The 18,006-nt window shown below is 51.9% G+C and overlaps 1 protein-coding gene across 16 annotated transcripts in view; it reads left to right on the top strand.

The window, feature by feature from the left end:
• The window catches only part of PLEKHA7 (pleckstrin homology domain containing A7), a 213,139-nt gene that overhangs the window by 193,801 nt on the left and 1,332 nt on the right, over positions 1 to 18,006 (top strand). For 5 of the 16 annotated variants that reach the window (XM_032356703.1, XM_032356697.1, XM_032356704.1 and 2 more), the window contains 10 exons: positions 1,526 to 1,634; positions 1,798 to 2,024; positions 5,008 to 5,196; positions 5,296 to 5,413; positions 7,401 to 7,504; positions 8,032 to 8,232; positions 11,118 to 11,276; positions 13,959 to 14,092; positions 14,856 to 14,998; positions 16,545 to 16,655. In XM_032356703.1, the coding sequence (XP_032212594.1) occupies positions 1,526 to 1,634; positions 1,798 to 2,024; positions 5,008 to 5,196; positions 5,296 to 5,413; positions 7,401 to 7,504; positions 8,032 to 8,232; positions 11,118 to 11,276; positions 13,959 to 14,092; positions 14,856 to 14,998; positions 16,545 to 16,645 (1,485 nt within the window). In that variant the 3' untranslated portion in view covers positions 16,646 to 16,655. The other 11 variants (XM_032356705.1, XM_032356702.1, XM_032356700.1 and 8 more) reach the window with 8 other exon arrangements.

The raw sequence follows: 18,006 nt of genomic DNA, 5'->3' as shown, positions 1-18,006 counted from the left end.
TGAGAAAGACAAATACCATATTATTTCAGTCACGTGGGATCTAATAAACAAAAGACTAAACAAAAAAGAATCAGACCTCTAAGCACAGAGAACAAACTGATGGTTGCCACAGGGAAGGGGGTTGGAGGTAATGCACAAAACAGGTGAAGAAGAGTGGGAGGTACAGGCTTCCAGTTATAGAATGAGTAAATTGTGGGAATAAAAGCCACAGCACAGGGAATATAATAGTAATTGCCTTAGCACTGTATCATGACATATAGTAGCTACAGTTGTGGTGAGCATAGTGTAAGGGTTAGAGAAGTTGAATCACTATGTTGTACACCTGAAACTAATGTAACATTGTGTGTCGACTATACTCAGTAAAATGCCCAGAGTCCCTTAATCATGATTAAACCTTCTCACTGCTTTCTGGGACCTGTCCCCATCTGATTTTGTTTGTGACTTGTGAGAGTGTGCATAAGTTTTATCACATAATTCACATACCATAAGATTCACCCTTTTAAAATCTACAATTCGAGAGTTTTTAGAATATTCAGAGTTGGACAACTATTGCCACAATCAATTTTATAACATTGTCATCATCCCTGAAAAAAAACCCTCTCTTTATTAACAGTCCCTCCTCATCCATACCCCCAACTGCCCAAGGTTGGCCTTGCTCTAGCCAACCATATTCTGTTTTGTGTTTCTTTGGATTTACCTCTTCTGGACATTTTATGTAAGTGAAATCATATAAATATGGCCTCTGTGTCTAGCTTCTTTCACATGGCATAAACATTTTCAGGGTTGATCCATGTTGTAACACGTATCGGTACTTCATTTCTTTTTCTTGCCAAGGATTTGTTGCCCATTGTGCTTTTAAATGAACCTCAAATCCCAGGATTCAGCTTTGTCTTTTCAAAGATCCTCTTTATATTCTGGGGATGGTATAACCGCTAGTCTTTGCCTTCTCTTCCCTTCTGCCGTGGTTGCCTGAAACAGTCTGGCTTTTTTCTTTTTCTTTTTTTTCTTTTTAAAATCACGGTAAAATATGTATAACATAAAGCTTCTTACCTTAGCCATTTTTAATGTACAGGTGAGTAGTGTTAAGTACGTTAAGACGGTGCAGCCAATTTGCAGAACTTTCTTCATCTTGCAAAACTGGAACTCTGTACCCATTAAGCAATACTCCTCATTCCCCTCTCCACCCCAGCCTCTGTTAACCACTCTTCTGTCTCTGACTTTGATTGCTGTAGATACTTTGGAAGTGTACAGTATTTAAGGCATCTATTTTTAAATTAGGGGGAGCTAGGCAAGGTGAATCACTGAAACCTCCTCTGAACTTCTCCCCTGGATCTTGGGTGTCTTCCATATGTGTGTTTCCCTGTGAAGCTCTGAGGCAGGCTTGGCTCTAGCCCTGGTGGGGTTTCCAAAGGGGTTGCTACCCCCCAGGGTGAGGGGCTATGTCTGAAATGACAGCATAAGTCCAAATGAGAAACTTCTGGTGAGGTGCCAAGAAGGAAGTGAACCACCACCTTGTCTTTCTCAGGAGAAATCGCAGATACAGAAGGATCTCTGGAGGATTGAAGATGTCATCGCAGGCCTGAGTGCAAATAAAGAGAACTTTAGAATCCTGGTGGAATCGGTCAAAAATCCAGGTGAGTGGGCCATCTTCCTGGGGGTGGGGGGTTGGAGGCCAACGTCCACATACATGGGCTGTCCCTTGGGGAGGTCAGGTCTTTATGGCAAAGTCACTCCCCTCGTCCTCCAAGGAAGAGGGTCTTTGTTCCATCTCATCCTGTTTCCCTCCTTGCTCCTTAGAGAGAAAAACGGTGCCTTTGTTTCCTCACCCGCCTGTGCCTTCACTCTCGACTTCTGAGAGCAAGCCGCCCCCACAGCTCAGCCCTCCTACCAGCCCCGTGCGGACCCCTCTGGAGGTCCGACTCTTCCCCCAGCTGCAAACCTATGTGCCGTACCGACCTCATCCACCCCAGCTGAGGAAAGTGACGTCCCCTCTTCAGTCACCAACCAAGGCAAAGCCCAAAGTTGTAAGTATCGATGACCAGGAGCTGAGCACCATTGTTTTCTCTCTGGGAGATGATTGTCTCTCTCTGTCCTTAGGTCAGCTTCTGTTGGAAGAGAAGCTTTTGGGGAAACCCGGGAAGATGGAGTCAGCCAGAGTCCCGAGCTAGGAACAGTTAAAGTGGTGGAGCCGACCATCGTGCTCCCAGAACTGGAAGGGCCCTGAGAGAGGAGCTAGCCCGGTCTTCCCGTTTTACATTTGGGAAAACGGAGGCCCAGCAAGAGGAAATGACTGTGCTAAGTAGGATGGGGTTGTGATATGTACCACACAGAGACAGGTGGCTGCCCCGCGCGGACTCCATGCAAACCTGCGGTTGCACAAGCTCGTGGGTGAGGGACTCCTCTCAGCAAAAGAGCATCTTTGTCTTCCCTGGCAGCTGAGCACTCTGCTGAGTTGTAGGATGCGGCTGATCTTCATAGTCCACAGACAGGAAGGTCTCTGTCCCATCCCACACACGAGAGAACTGAGGCCCAAAGGTGTTAGTATTTGCTGAGAGTCTCCACATCTCCTATTTTTTGCCGTCTGCCTTCTAAGTGGACATTCAGCCCAGCTCCCCAGATCAGGTTTGTGGCCCCTGTGGTTGCCCGAGCCAGCACCTTGGCTTGCCTGACAGACAGATGGGTCAGGCTTTTGACAGAGTCTGGGAGCACAGGAAACTTTAAGAAAACAGAAGATATGGTCAGGAACTATGATGGCTCATGTCTCCAGGGCCAGGCTGGGCTTGGCTGGAGAATACAAGGGATCTGGTCCAAGTGACAGGGAAGCCATAGTAAGGGGGACCTTGGGATGGGGACCTCCAGGTTTTGCTAACAAAGGTTTAGAGGAGCTTTGCCTGGGTATGGGGTATGCCTAGGACCTCTGAGAAGGTTAGTGTGCAGTGCTGGCTAAAACACACAAGTTCCCATCTCTTGGCCCTCACTGTCCGCCTGCTTCCAGCCATCATCCAGGGCCCAGAGCTGGAAGACATGTGCTGAACTGAGTCATTGTGAATTTCTTCACATTGATATCTCCTTCCTGATTTTATATCTAAGAGGCAGTAGGGTACCAGCCACAAAACAGGAGGTGGGGAATAGCAAAACACAGCAGGAATGGCTAGGGCAGACAGCTCCTGACTTAAGGCAAGATGCCTGCTAGCAGGATGAGGAGCAGAGGGAAAAGGTGGTAGCCTGGGAGCTGGACTGCCTGGATTGCGGCTCTTGTTCTCTCACTGGGTCCTTGGGCAAGGGCTTCCTCAGTTTCCCCTTGTGCACCATAAGCAGCTTGGAATAATAGATGGTCACAGAGGCTCTTCACAGCTGAGTCCTCTGTGGCCCATCGGCAGGGACTTTTCAAGTTGGCTTGTCTTCTTTCCCTTTGCTCACCAGGTTTACTGTTTGTTTCATGTTTCTATTTGTGAAACAGTAATATCCTGTGGTTGACATAAAACACGAATATATAATTTAACGAATAATAAAGAGACCACCCATTTATACCAACAAGAAAACCAAGAAAATAGAACTTTGTCAGGAACTAGAGACCTCAGGCCCATCAGTCCTTTTCTGCCAGAAGTTAACCATTATCACTATCTTGACTTTTTGACTTTTTGGATAATTTCCTTCTTTTTTTTTTTTTTTTTAAGTTTTGCTTCCTGTGTCTAAACTTGAGTTTTGCCCACATGCGGTGCTGTATTCTTCTGTATCTTGCACTTGTCTGCAACATTATTTTTGGGACACTTATCCACATTGTTACATGTAGCTATAGTTCTTTCATTTTTGCTTGGCTTATTTTCTTGAATTTAAGGTCACTTCGTTTTCTATTAGATAATATTCTCCAAGGGCACAAAATCAAAAGATAAAAAAAGTATATAACAAAATGCCTCCTCCCGCCCTCCATCTCCAGACATTCTTTTCCCTTCAATCAAAGCAGTTTTTGTGTTTGTGTCCATGTTTTGTGTTTATCTTTCTGGGGAACTTTTTAGAGATTGGTGATTCCAAGACATTGTCAGGGTTGGAAGCCGCTGATGCCCAGAGAGCGTGTGGGTATCTGGGACAGGAGGCTTAACTTTCACACAATAGTGAACTGTGTCACTTTACAAGAATGCTGATAAACCTTCCTAGAGCAAGCTTCAGCACCCTTTCCTGACCTTTCCAGAATCCTGAGAAACAAAGCAAAATTAAACTAAGGAAGGGGGGTGGTTAGGAAGGATGGTCCCTGATTCCAGGAGTGGGTGTTCGTGGCAGTCAGGGGCCAGACTGTTGGTCTGTGAAGAAGTCACAGCCCTCAGAGAACATTTATTAGGGGGTGGGGTGAGTTTCAAGGAAAATAGTTATATTCATCACCGCCCAGTGAGTGGGCTGCCAGGAAGGCAGTGAGTCACCCATTGCTGACTGCTTATTCAGTCCCCGAGTCAGGAAGGAGGAAATAGTTTGTAACCACGCACATTTCTGATAGAAAGGGCATGGACAGGGGATGTAGACTGTCCTTGCTCAGACAGCAACCTGTTGAAGGATGCAGAGACCATGCAGGGACAGTGAGCCGGCTCAGTCTGAGAACTCTGGAGGCGGGGTAGGTGTTTGTTCTCCAGGTGGTGGTGGTGGTGGGTTGCTATCATCGACATACAGATAAGCACAGAGTTGCCAGCCTAAAGCCGCCTCCCCACCTTGGGACGCTTCGTGGAAGTGGAGTAATACCACAGACCCAGGAGACCGGATTTTGTATAGGTAACGCTTTGAAAAAATGGAAAACAAGTGAATTGAAGGGAAGAATAGTATTAGAGCAGAGGCACCCCCCTTTTCCGCAGCTCATCTGGGGGAAGTGTTGGCATCCCTGGTGGGGATCCATCCAGAGTGGTCCTACTCTGTAGGCCTGAAGTGACCCACTCCAGTCTGGTGGGCTACCGCCTTAGTGATGCCACATCTTCCCTCCAGCTCCCTCTCATTGGCACTGATTCTGGTTCTTTCTCTGAGCAGGAAGACGAGGCACCTCCCAGACCCCCACTCCCTGAGCTCTACAGTCCAGAGGACCAGCCCCCGGCAGTTCCACCTCTGCCAAAGGAGGCCACTATCATTCGGCACACGTCAGTGCGGGGTCTGAAACGGCAGTCGGATGAGAGAAAGCGAGACCGGGAGCAGGGGCAGTGTGTGAATGGGGACTCAAGGGTGAGCAGGAGGGACCTCTGGGGCTGCCCCGATGTGTGTGAGGGGAGGGGAGGTGGCATGACACTGGGCAGGTACGACAGCCTCAGACTCTGCCCACAGGTGGAGCTCCGGTCATACGTTAGTGAGCCTGAGCTGGCGACTTTCAGTGGGGACATGGCCCAGCCCTCCCTGGGACTAGTGGGCCCTGACAGCAGGTACCAGACACTGCCAGGCAGAGGTAAGGCAAACCTGTCCGTGGAGGCTTTCTGGGAAACCCCACTACGACCGTAACTACTGCTCCCCAGTCGCTCGTCCCATACCTTGCACCCTTCTGCCTGCAGCTGGGGGCCTCAGCAGCTGTCACGGAGACTCTGGGCTGCTGGGAGGGCCTGTCCTTCCTTCCTCTGGCCTCCTTCTCTTTCTCTTTTATCACATCTGCCCCTGGAAATAATGACAATAACAATTACTTTAAAGCCCAGCACTGTTTCAAGCTCTCTATATTCACCTAGTTAATATTTTTAATAATCCTAGGAAGGGAGTGCTATTATTATCATTTCCACCGTAGAGATCAGAGAACTAAGACTCAGAGGAATTAACTAACTTGCCAAATGGCCAACAGGTGATGGAGTGAGAATTCAGTCCCAGTGTTCTGGCTCCGGAGCCTCTGACCCTACAGGCTGGGATGTTGGGTGACTGCCATCAGTTTCGCCATCTCAGGCTTTCCGGGGGGGTTTCGGCTGTCCTGTATCACTCAAAGACTCCATGAGTCCCTTCTATAAACAAACACACTTTCCTTCTCCTTGTCCTCCCCTATCCCTTCCAGATGGGGGTAGGAGCAGACTTAGGCCCTTAGACTTACTCATGCCCTCTTGGTCCCCACAGCCAGACCCTCTTCTCAGAAATCCTCTTAAAGGGAAGTCTCCTGACCTTTTTGCACCTGGGTCTCCTGGAATCTCTGAGCAGGCTGACCACACTCCTGCATCTGTTCCTCCCCTGATCCTCCTGTCTGCTCCCTAAAGTGGGCGGCCAGTGCTTTCCCCACTGGCCAGGTGCAGAAGCTAAAGGAGCCACAGCTGTGGTTCTGGCACCTGCAGGGTTCGAGGCCTAGGCAGGCTATGGCCTGAGCTGGTCCCTGGAGGGTGTAGGCTCTGGATTTTGCTGAAGGGGGCCACAGCAATCCTTGGCACTGTGCCCAGGGACACTTCCCTTAATTTGTTATGGCATAGGTGTATATCAGCAGCAATATTAGTGGCATTTGGGGCAGGACAGTTCTTTGTTGCTCAGGATTCTCTTTGCATTTCAGGGCATTTATTGTCCTTTTCCCTATGTGCCAAATGCTAGTAGCGTCCTTAGTTGGAGTGATGCCCATTTCCAGATGTCAGGAACCACCCCTGATAAGAATTGGTGTTGGCAGAGAAAGCACAGGCAGTGGCATCAGCCAGCGAGGGTGAGATGGTTTCTCTAAGCCGTAGGACCGACCCAGATGTGGGAAGCACAGAGTCAATGATATTCCTACCAAGTGGCTTTGGACAAGTTCCTTGACCTCTCTGAGCCTTAGGCTATGCATCTCTGCAACGGTCAGGTAATGCTTACATGGTAAGCCCAGTGGAACAAAATCTATATAAAACACCAAGCACAGTGTCTGCCTGTTCCGTAGTTAAGTGCTTAATAAGTACTTGGTGCTTCTGCTTTCCCTTCATTCATTTATTCCTTCAGTCATTCAGTCAGTCGGTCAGACAGGCATCGTTAAATCTGCAGGCTAGTTGGTTAGGTGTGTTGGCACTGTGGTCAGTGCAGTAACCAATGCATGTACTGAAGGATAGAGAGGACAGTAAATTCTGCCTGGGGCATTTGAGAAGGCTTCACACAGGCAGGGCGTCTAGGTTGGGTCATGCAGGATGCATAGGAGTGCACCAGGAAGAAAGGAGGAGGAAGGGCATTCCTTCCTCTTCATCCTTTCTACCTGCCAAGCAGCCCAGGTCTTCTGCATGTGAAGGAAAACTAGGGTGGTCTGTAGATCTCCAGGGACGCTGTACAAAGAGCACCCCTGGGCTGGCCCCTCCTCCTCTACCCGGCCTTACTCTTCTAGGCCTTGGGGAGGAAGAGGAATGGGTTGTTGGCTAGGTCCTCATGGTCCCCTCTCAGGAGTGGGAGGTGATTTGGGAGGGGCTGGTGGCCTGTCTACCCCATCATAAATACACTTGCACTTCTCTTTCCTCATTAAGGGCTCTCAGGGTCCACGTCAAGGCTCCAGCAGTCATCCACCATTGCTCCCTACGTCACGCTCCGGAGGGGTCTAAATGCCGAAAGCAGCAAGGTGACCTTCCCTGTGAGTGGCCTTGGGAGGCAAGGGCTATGAGGTGGATGGTGACTGGCAATCCTGGGAGCCCCAGGGATGGCCTTTGAGGTGACCTCAGCCCCTCCTGAGCTCAGGGTCCCTGTGAGCATGTGCTCAGTGATATCTTTCCCACTGCCCACCTAGAAGGGCATCATCTGGCTCTCTTTCTTTCTTGAGGACCACCCATTACCTTTCTCTCCAGCCTTTTAGGCTCACAGGAGGGTACCCAGAATGTCTGTACCCTGAGTTCTGGCCCCATCACATGCTACATGTGTGTCCAGCTGGACAGGCCTGGGCCTCAGTGTCTGCATCTGCAGAATGGGGTCCTCTCCAGAAAGCCAGAGTATGCTTAGAGGAGTGTGTGTGTGTGTGTGTATGTGTGTGTGTGTATATGAGAGAGAGAGAAAGAGAGAGTGACAGAGCATGTGACACAGAGAGAGAGAAAGAAAGGACAGGAATGATGGCTGCCCTCTCAGGCCCAGCCCAGCTGCCCTGTCTCTCACCCTCCTGCTCCTCAGAGACCCAAGAGTGCCTTGGAGCGCCTGTACTCAGGGGATCACCAGCGGGGCCAGATGAGCGCGGAGGAGCAGCTGGAGCGCATGAAGCGGCACCAGAAGGCCCTGGTCCGGGAGCGCAAGAGGACGCTGAGCCAAGGAGAGAGGACGGGTCTGCCCTCGTCCCGCTACCTCAGCCAGCCTCTCCCTGGAGACCGCGGCTCAGTATGTTAGGAGGGTCCAGGCAGGTGGGGCTGGGACGGGGAGCAGAGCTTCCCAGAGTTCCCCAAACACAACGAATATCACACCCTGGAGAGAGCAGGCCTTCGACCGAGATGGTTCAGAGAACACCCCATAGGCTGTGTGTCCACAACCTGGGCCACAGCTCTGACCTGATCAGAGGGTGATCCGGACTCAGAGAAGGAGTGAGGATGTCACAGCAGGAGCCTAGGAGCCAGAGCAAGTGTCCCAAGTTTGTTCTCCAAGCTGAACTTGAGAGAGGACTTTGTAACCCTCGGAGTCTCAGCTGGATCAAGGACTTGGAGATAGAGAGTTCAGGAATGGAGGAGGAAGATGGTGATATGATTGGTGAGGAGGAACGCAAGCCAGCCAGCCAGCCTCCCAGACCCCTCAGCGATGCCCCGCAAAGGAGCTGAGCACAGGGTTGGGCCCCACAGCCCTGATGGCTGGCGGTCTCCCCCAGCTTCTGGTGCTGGCAGGCCTCATGGTACCCCCTGGAGAGCGGGGGGTTGGGGGGGTACATGTGCTGCCCCCTGGTGTGCTTCCTGGCGCTGCACCCTGCCCACAGTCCCCCTCTGTCCCTTTGGGAAACATTCCATCAGACTATTCTGTTTCCCTAGCCCTCTAGCCAGACTGCTGTTTCCCTAATTCATCGCACAAGCTCTTTTGCTTTTAGTGTTACCGCTCATTGCCTCTCTAATCCTGCCTGATTGTGTTTACAGAAGCTTCTAATTTGCATTAAACATTCTCTAACTGGCCTGTGCTCTTTGTTACCAGGCTTGTAATAGAAGCTCTCGTCTCCATAGCCTGGCTAGCATTTCCATGTGTGACTCACCTTTCTCCTGTGCCCTTGATGCAGGCCTACTGACTTGAAATTCACTTAACCCAGAAGCCGCCCCACAGGGCTGAGCCAACCTGCTGCCTGAGGGCCGTGATCATGGGCAGAGGTCTGGGCATTACGAGTTGATCAAAGTCCATGCCTTACACCCGGACGGTAGACACAGGCTTCAGAGACTGCACGTTTAAATAAATACTACCAATCTAAAGTGGTTCAATTTTAATTCCTCCAGTCCTATTGCACAGTTTCTTATGGAAAACCTTTTGTGTTTCTCGTATTTAGTAATTTGAATGGTTGCCAAGATATATTATGTTCTGTATTCAGAGGGGCTCTCTGCAGCTGTTAGCACAGACACCAAAGGGGTAAGACCCAGCACACTCATATCCTGAAAAGCTGCAAAGCCGGTAACTTTTAAACTTTACAAGCAAATGTCATTTGGGGTAACACTGACCTTTTACAACCTGATGTCTCAAATGTAGAAAGATTATCTAAAAATCGTAACTTGAGTATCTTGTAATTTTTCTCTTAAAAAAGACTTGTGTGAGTCTCTGCATCAACGCCAATAAACGTGTTGCTTAATGACAATGGATTGGCGTGGTTCTTCCCCAGGATACATCACAGAGTCTAGTGACCTTTTCCTGTTTGTGGAAACAATCAGGCTGGGTTTCAATGAGGACTTGTTTATTTGGGGCACTTGTGAGCGTGTAAAAAAATGTGCATTTTCTTTGTGAATCATTAAATTAATTTTTCATCCTTAAAACTTCAAATGCCTAATCCTTTCATGCTGTAATTGGAAATCATCACCTAAGAGCAGTCCCACTGGCTTGGAGTCAGTATTGAGAGCTTGTGCATGAATGGGTGAAATGTGTCAATGTGGCCATGGGTTTGGGGCTTTGGGGGTACAGGAGGGGGCACCAAAGACAATCATCACTTGGGGCTCTGTGAGATATATGGAGTGGGACGGAGGAGGTCTGCTGGTATGGAGAAGCCTCTGCTTGGTTTCTGCTCAAGAAAAGAGAGGCTTTGAGGCTGTTCCCTCCTCTCAACAACCTGCTCAGTGTCAGAGGCCTGTGAGGACGTAGGCCATAGATGATTTGAAAGGCCCCTACAGAGTTGCAGAGTTGCGTTTGGATCTTAAAATGGCCAGTTTAGTTTTTCCCTCTCTGAAGGGATGCTTGTACCAAGTAACTTAGTTACTTAGTACCTAAGTACCTAACTTAGTACCTAACTAAGTTACTTAGTACCTAGCTGGCACTAATGAAGAACCTGGGAAATGTTGTGTTTGATTCAGCATTTCAATTGTACGTAGTTTCATTGTTTTTCTAACTTAAAGTGTCTTCCCCCAAATAGATGCCTGGGTAAGAAGCAGTTTAGCTGCCTCCCTACGCCCAAGCCATCACTGCTTGGACCTTCCCTACTCTATTGTGGGTGCAGTACCCCCCACCCCAAATGTATCGTCTTGGGACCATCCATTAGAGAAGGTCTTGGCTATTGGTATGTGCTTACCAGGGCCTCAAAGGACTTGTTTTTTCCATCACTTCTGAGCTGAGTTCTATGGTTTCTGAACTAGAAAGGCTTCCACAAGCTATAAGGCAGCTTCTCTGGAGCTCTGTCCCTGGGTCTGTTTTGGGGTCACCCTCTTAGACTGAGAAACTTCCTGTATCTGGGGACCATTGTGAGTCTGAAGTCATGGGTCTTAGAAGTGGGCTCTAGAGGTACATGGGTGAATCCTCTGGGGGCCCAGATGAGAGAGAAATCAGCAGCCTGGCATCAGGCCATATAAATGGGCAGAGGTCTCATTCTCCATTACATGGGGTTACAGCAACCCACAGGGACCACCCATGTCCTACAACCACTGCCTTGACTTGGAGATGAGGTTGAGGGGCTCATGGTCACACAGCTTTTCCCCAGTGGGTCACAGGCTCCCTTCCCAAGGACCCCAGTACCTGCAAGCCCCACCCAAAAGGGGACAAGCCTGGCTCTTGTAGCAGTCACGATGTGACTACATTTAACCTTCTTGTTCTGTTGCCAGTGGAAGCGCGAGCAGGACTTTGACCTGCAGTTGCTGGAACGGGCCATGCAAGGGGAGAGAAAGGACAAGGAGGAAAATGGCTGGTTGAAAGTGCAGGCCATGCCTGTCACTGAGTTGGACCTGGAACCTCAAGATTATGACTTGGACATCAGCAGAGAGGTGAGGGCAGGGGCTTCCTTCGTGTCCCCCACCCCCAGGAGAAACAGCCTTTGGCTTGTGGCCTGACCCCCCCACCCAGTGGCACTGCGGGCAGGTGTTGTCCTGAATGGGGACAAGGCTCAGTGTCAGTGTGGCCAGGAGAATGGATGAATAGCAGCTCGAGGCAAAAAAAGGACCCAAGGCATTTTTTTAAAAAAAGATATTTTATTTATTTTTGTGACAGAGTGAGAGAGAGAAGGGAGAGAGAGAGAGGGAGGACAAGCAGAGGGCAAAGTACACTCCCTGCTTCACAGGGAACTAGATGTGAGACTCGATCCCAGCACCCTGGGGTCATGACCTGAGCTGAAGGCAGATGCTTAACTGACTGAGCCACCCAGATGCCCCAGAGCTAAGGCCTTTTTTTTTTTTTTTAAATATTTAATTTATTTATTTATTTGACAGATAGAGATCACAAGTAGGCAGAGAGGCAGGCAGAGAGAGAGGAGGAAGCCGATTCCCTGCTGAGCAGAGAGCCCGATGCGGGGCTCGATCCCAGGACGCTCGGATCATGACCTGAGCCGAAGGCAGAGGCTTTAACCCATTGTGCCACACAGGCGCCCTGAGCTAAGGCCTTTTGATGAAGATTCAGACCCATCCATCTCTCTCTTTCCACAGTTGAGGGCAAGTCACTTAACTTCTCTGAGCCTTGGTTTCCCCCGACAGTAAAGTGGGGTGTGGTAGGGGTAAGCTGACTCAGCACATTGCCTGGAGGATTAGCAGTGGTCAGAAAACCATGAGCATGGTGCCTGGCACATAGTAGGTACACAGGTAGCTGTAACCAGTAGGTAACTAGGTAGCCGTGGTTATTGGGATATGCTCTCTGGAAAACTAGGAGTTGGCCAGTCAGGGCAACTGATTGGGCCAGTTATCGGCCAACTTGGGCAATTAGACTTGGTGAGGAGGGGGTGGGTATGGAGGGGAGCAGGTTTGAAAAATCACAGGTGAAATTTCCAGCCCTAGCAGAGCCTAGACCTGCGTCCTAGTTCTAGTCTGAGTTCTTCTAGTGCCCTCTGGTGGCACAAATGCATCATGACTGGCCAGGCCTGGAAAAGCAAGTAACCCCTGGGTCTTCTGTCATTGAGGAATGTGTCTTACCCAAAGGAAGAGCAAGGAATTAAAGTGGGACAGATTCAGGGTCTTCATGACATGGGGAGGTCTCCTGTGGCCTATACTGTGCTGTTTGTAAGCTCTGGAGAACAGTGCCTATGGCTGTTTGGTTCACTTCTGGGCTCTTAGTGCCCAGCATAGAGCCTGGCGCATAGTAGGTGCTCTGTCAGTGTTTTCCGGGTGACAGCTCTGTTGAATGAAGTACACAGGGGCCCGCAGATACCCCACAAATATTTATAAGAGGACTTGGCGTGCCCTGAAACTGCATGAGAGGAAGTGTTCTCACCACTTGAAGGCTAATTTAGCAAATTGACATCTATGGAGTTGCCGAGTTCTGGGGCCAGCTGGGGCTCCAGAGGTTAAGGAAGCCGGTCCCCCGCCCTTAGACTTTCTCCCTTTGGCACCTCTGCAACAACCGAAGGTCTGTGCTTTCTCACATTCTCCCAAGAAGCTTCTCCCTGCTGCCTTGGCAATGCAAGTATGCCTCGTGGTGTTCTGATTGGCCTGCCAGCCAGGGGAAAAAGTCCTTTCTTATCTCTACCCTAAATCCCTCCTGCTACAATGTAATCTACTTCCTTCCTCTGGATCTGCCCTCATTGGAAATAACAGAGAAGAGTTTATTTCTTGCCATCTTTCACCAGACTGAAAGGTCTGCATGGGTTTAAATTCAAGTCCAGATCTGTCCTGGGATTGGATTTAGCTTGTTTTTAGAAACTTCAACCAACCTCATTTTAATGTGCTTTTGTAGTTCAAGGAGGAAGAAATTCCCTGGGGCGTGCAAAAGTTGCCTTTATCATTCTGAGTCTAAGTAGGGTGTCACCAGGCTGAGGTTGCTGCTGGGCTCACGTCAGAGACTGGTGGGGGGGAGCTGGGGACGTTGTCCTCTTGTGACCAGTGGATACTGCGTGGCTGCTTACTGTCTAGAGCAGAGGAGCTTCTGAGGGAAAGCATGATCGCTTCCTTTCATCCACCCACCCAACCACGCATCCCTCTACATAACCATCTTCCCATCCGAGGAGTGTTTGCTGAAGGGCTATTGGCTGTCAGGTCCCTGCACTTGACAGCGGAGACACAAACAGAACACAGGACGGGACACTAGGGGTGGGGTGGGGGGGGCAGGGAAGACTTCTGGAAGTGAGGTCCGAAGGGTCAGAAGGAGGGAATCGAACAGAAGAGCGTCCCATGTGGAGGAGAGTGCGGGGGCAGAGGCTGCACGGTGGACCAGTGTGGCTGTGGAGGTTGGCGGGGCTCAGCTCCTATCGAAGGCGGCATTAAGGATAATCATTTTATCCTGAGGGCTTCTGGTCTCGCCCTCTTGCCTTTCCCCACCGTCCCTTGGCCCGAAGGAGGTTGTCTGGTGTGGTGGAAAGACCACAGTTCTGATCCCGACTCCACAGTGGAGAGCCCTTGATCTTGGCACATGACGTAGCTCCAGTGAGCTCCATGTGCTGCCTTGTGCTGGGGGACAGGGCAAGGAGCAAGTTCTAAGCCCAGTATCTGAGCCCCCCAGCCGCCGCCGCCTGGTCCTTTCCTCAGCTGGCCAAACCAGAGAAGGTCTCCATCCCTGAGCGTTACGTGGAGCTGGACCCTGAGGAGCCGCCCAGCCTTGAGGAGCTGCAGGCGCGGTATCGCAAAGCTGAGAAGATCCGCAACATCCTTGCTCGTTCCAGGTCAGCGCTTACGATGCTCGAGTCTTGACAGCCTGCTAGGCCGACCCCGGGGGTGTCTCTACTACCAGGGACCTGGGCCGGGCTGACTAGGGTGTGTGTTTTGCCAGGTCTCTGACTCACGTAAGCCCTATTTATTGCAAAGGGCAGGCTGGCTCTCAGAATGGCACCAGCCGGTCCACGAGGAGGCTTGCCAGGTCATCTGAAATACGCCATAGAGGGCTGCCCTGGTCCTTTGCCCCCAGATCTGTGTCTTCTGATGCTGGCCAGTATAGGGAATGGAGCCAAGTGTGACAGTGAGGTGGACGCAGCTGGACATCAACCCCAAGGCGGGTGGTCTGGTGTTGGGGCCTATGTTTCCTCACACAGATCCCTAGACCAGAGCCAGGGGCTCAGCCGGAGGCCTTGCCCACTTCCCAGGAGGCCAGGACGGTTGGCTTTCCTATCTTGCCCCTGAGCTTCAGAAACCTAAACGTGGTATTGGAGGGCCTCTCTTTCGGAGTTGGGTTAGCCTTTTCATGTGAGGATTTAATAGGAATGCAGAGCTGGAACTCTCTTCTTAAGGCCGTGATCCCCCAGAGGAGGAACAAAGCTGCGGCTGGGTGTTTGGGAGAAGCACATACGCCTTTGTCTAGGGAGAGAGCACTCTGTGTTTATCCGATGCCCCTTAAAGGGGCGAGAGCCTCTAGGCCATGGAGACCCTCCTCTCCTGGGGCAGATGCCGGGGTGGGGAGGGCCCATAGCCTGCTTTCTGGCCCTCCTGCAGCATGTGCAACCTGCAGCCGCCATCGGGCCAGGATCGGAACAGCGCGGCTGACCTGGACTTGCAGCTGCAGGAGCAGGAACGCATCATCAACATCTCCTACGCGCTGGCCTCCGAGGCCTCCCAGCGCAGCAAGCAGGTGGCAGGTGAGGCCTAGGGTGCCAGCCTCCAGCCCTGCTTGGGCTCAGAGCCCAGCATGGCCTGTCAGGGAGTGTGCGGAAAGCCAGCTGTCAGGCGTGGTAATTGCGGGCGAGCGCGGCATGTCTTCCGGTCCCATCAGCACTCCAGAGTTGGGGAGGTGAGCTGCGGCGGGGTGGGGGGTGGGACAACTGAGGTTCAGGAGTGTCCGAGGCTAGAGATCCAGGAGAGGGTGTCTCGAGCGCCTCCTTAAATCTGGGTGTGGCGCTGCTCTTCAGCTTTCTCTGAGAATGTGGGTTAAGAATAGGTTTTTCAGGCCCCTGAGACAGGACCAAGGCTAAGGTTTGTGGCTTCACAAGAAGGGGGACAGGAAAGCATTGGTGTTTGGATTTCTTGCTTAGGCAAGACAAAGGGGAACCCTCGAGCCCTCCCTGGGCCCCCTGCTTTGGCCCCCAAATCAAAGCCACTGTTTGCTTTGTCAGAGTGGCCTCTGCCAGGACTTGGGAAGTGGGATTCTTTGCTGGCCAGTGGGGAAAAAACACCGTGGGATGGGGAGGGGGTCTGTGTGCATGTGCACACATGTGTGTATGTGTGTGTGTACAAGGCTTTCTCTCTCAGCCAGGAAACAGACTTGTGGCTCCTCCCTCCACCCACATCTCCGCTCCCCGTGTGTGCCCTCGGAGTTGACCCAGTGCTATTTGTCCCCCTGATATAGGGGCCACTGTGTGTCTGGGTAGCGCCCGTGGCCAGGTGTGCTCTAGGCCTTCCGGGAAGGGTGTGATCATAGAGTCTGAAGTGCTGTCACAGTCCCCCAGCCCCCCAACCCTGGCCAAAGGTCTGGAAGTGATGAAGGGTGGGGCCTGCTGGGCCCAGAGGGGACTGGCCCTGGAAGTCTGGTCTGGGGAGGAGAGCTTGAACATCGCTTCAAGAAGCCAGGGGAGTGACCTTGGACAAGAGGAAGGCTGTTTTCTGCCTCCCTAGTGTGATCCTGCACAGAGTCCCTGCAGCCTCTGCTGTCCTCGCTCCCTTGGAGACTGCTAAGTGGACTGAGAGGTAGTTGGTGTGGCTGGGGAGACAGTTGAAGACTCACCCAGACCCCTCCTCCCAGTGATCCTGGGGGCTCCCTGTGGGTCATTTTGACTCCTTTTCATGTTGAGCAGGGATACTGCCCCGCCCCCACCATAGGTGTCCTCTTGTCTGGCCTGTGCTTGCCCTACCTACATGGAGCTCAGCTTCCTATGGCTGGTAGGCAAGCCTGCCAGGGCTCATGCAGCCTGAGGGCAGTTAGCAGGGCTTCCTGCCCCTCTCCACAAGTGGCCACCTTTGCCACAGCCTTTACTTGCTCTTGCTCCCTCTCTTTAGCTCAGAGGCAGTATCTGGGAACTGCAGGCCTGTCCTAACCAGCCACCCTCGGCCCCATGGGTATGCTGCCATGCCGTTACTGACAGGCAGTGTGGCCCGCGCTCCTCCAGCCCTGCCGAGCCTGGGGCATCTGGTGCTGCAGGAGCAGATGAGGAGCCTAACGCCCTGCTTAATTCCTGTGTGCCCGTCTAGCGCAGCAGCTGGCCCTCTTCCCGCCTAACGCCCCCCTGTCCTCCAGGACGGTGCCACCCTACCCCCCCTTAAGCAACGGACTCCACTACACCTTTGTCTAACACCTTCCAAGTAAGAGCCCTGCCTGGCCTGCCTCTCCCCTAGTGCTGAGCATGCCCCCCGCCCCGTCGCCGAGATGATTGCAGTGCCACCTGCTTCCTTCCTTCCCCTGGCAAAGCCGCCGCTGGGGAGACTGCCCTGGACTGGTGGGCGGGTGGGGGATGGGTGGTTTTTAGGAGCTCAACTCTTAGTGGCTTCGCTACAGTAGGGACTGGGTGATCCAGGCCCCCTGCTTCCCTGAAACAGAAGCTGGAGCTATACCCCTTCTACCCAGCTCTGTTTCCTGCAGGGAGTCCAGTGCCCTGAGGAACGATGCAGGCCAGGCTGCCAGCTTGGGGGTGGAAGTTAGTCTCAGGCTCTCAGGGCTCTGGCCAGAGAATGTAAAAAGCTGGAAGACTAGAAAAATCCAGGAAACTGGGGCCCAGTGAGGAGATAGAGGCTCACTCCAGGCCAAATGGAATTGGTGTCAGAGCAAGGACTAGGACTGCTCTTTTCGGTACTTGAGCACCTTAGGAGGGGGAGAAGAAGGGAAGCTTTGGGGTGAGGCCACCAGGGCACCTTGGCATTCAGAGTGTTCTGGTACCACCCCTTGTGGGGCCTCCCCATGAGAGCATTTAGTGATGAGAGGCAGGGAGGGATTAGGTAAGGAGCACTGGAGCAGGAGCCAGGAGGCCCAGCTTCTGGACCAGTCTTGGGGTGAGGTTGTGGCCTGAGCCCAGTTGCCTCACCTGGACAAGGGACGGTCATACCAGAAGTCTCAGTGGTCCTCTCCCTGACATTCCATCTTGCCATCATTTTGTAGGGTTTCCTTCTCTTTCCTTTGTGTGTACTTCCAGGTAGCATGGTTGCGTACTTGCTCTGTGCCAGGCATTGTGCTAAGCATCTCCTTTGATCCACACCACCACCTTATGAAGACATTCGCTCCCATTGTATAGGGGAGGAAATGGAGCTCAGAGACCTTGAGGGACTTGCCCAAGGAGTTGAAGCTCTAAGTGTCAGAGCCAGGGTTTGAACCCTTATGGTGCGAGTTCAGAGCCTTTGTTCCCTATCACTACCGTGGACTCATCTGGGCACCCCCAGGAGCTCTAGGTGTTTGAGAAGGGAGGGACAGAGAGTGTGTGTATTGGGGGTGGGGTTCGTGATTTTCAGCAGGTGTCCCCCAGGCTGGTGCCCTGCCAGCCTGAAGGTAGAAGGAAGAGGTTGGCCGGCTTGGGCCAGGCCCTTGGAAAGTGTGCATTAGAGAAAGTGAGTGAAGAACCACAGAAAAATGCTCCAGCCACATCCTTTGTCAAGGTCACAGGGACTTGTTGGGGCCACAGTAGGGTGTGTGGATTTCTCCTGGAGGTCTGAGTGTGGTGATGCC

Source organism: Mustela erminea, chromosome 9 (genome assembly GCF_009829155.1).
Source record: "Mustela erminea isolate mMusErm1 chromosome 9, mMusErm1.Pri, whole genome shotgun sequence".
Classification (NCBI taxonomy): domain Eukaryota; kingdom Metazoa; phylum Chordata; class Mammalia; order Carnivora; family Mustelidae; genus Mustela; species Mustela erminea.
Note: the sequence above shows the minus strand (reverse complement) of the source record. Positions and strands in the feature narration are given on the sequence as shown.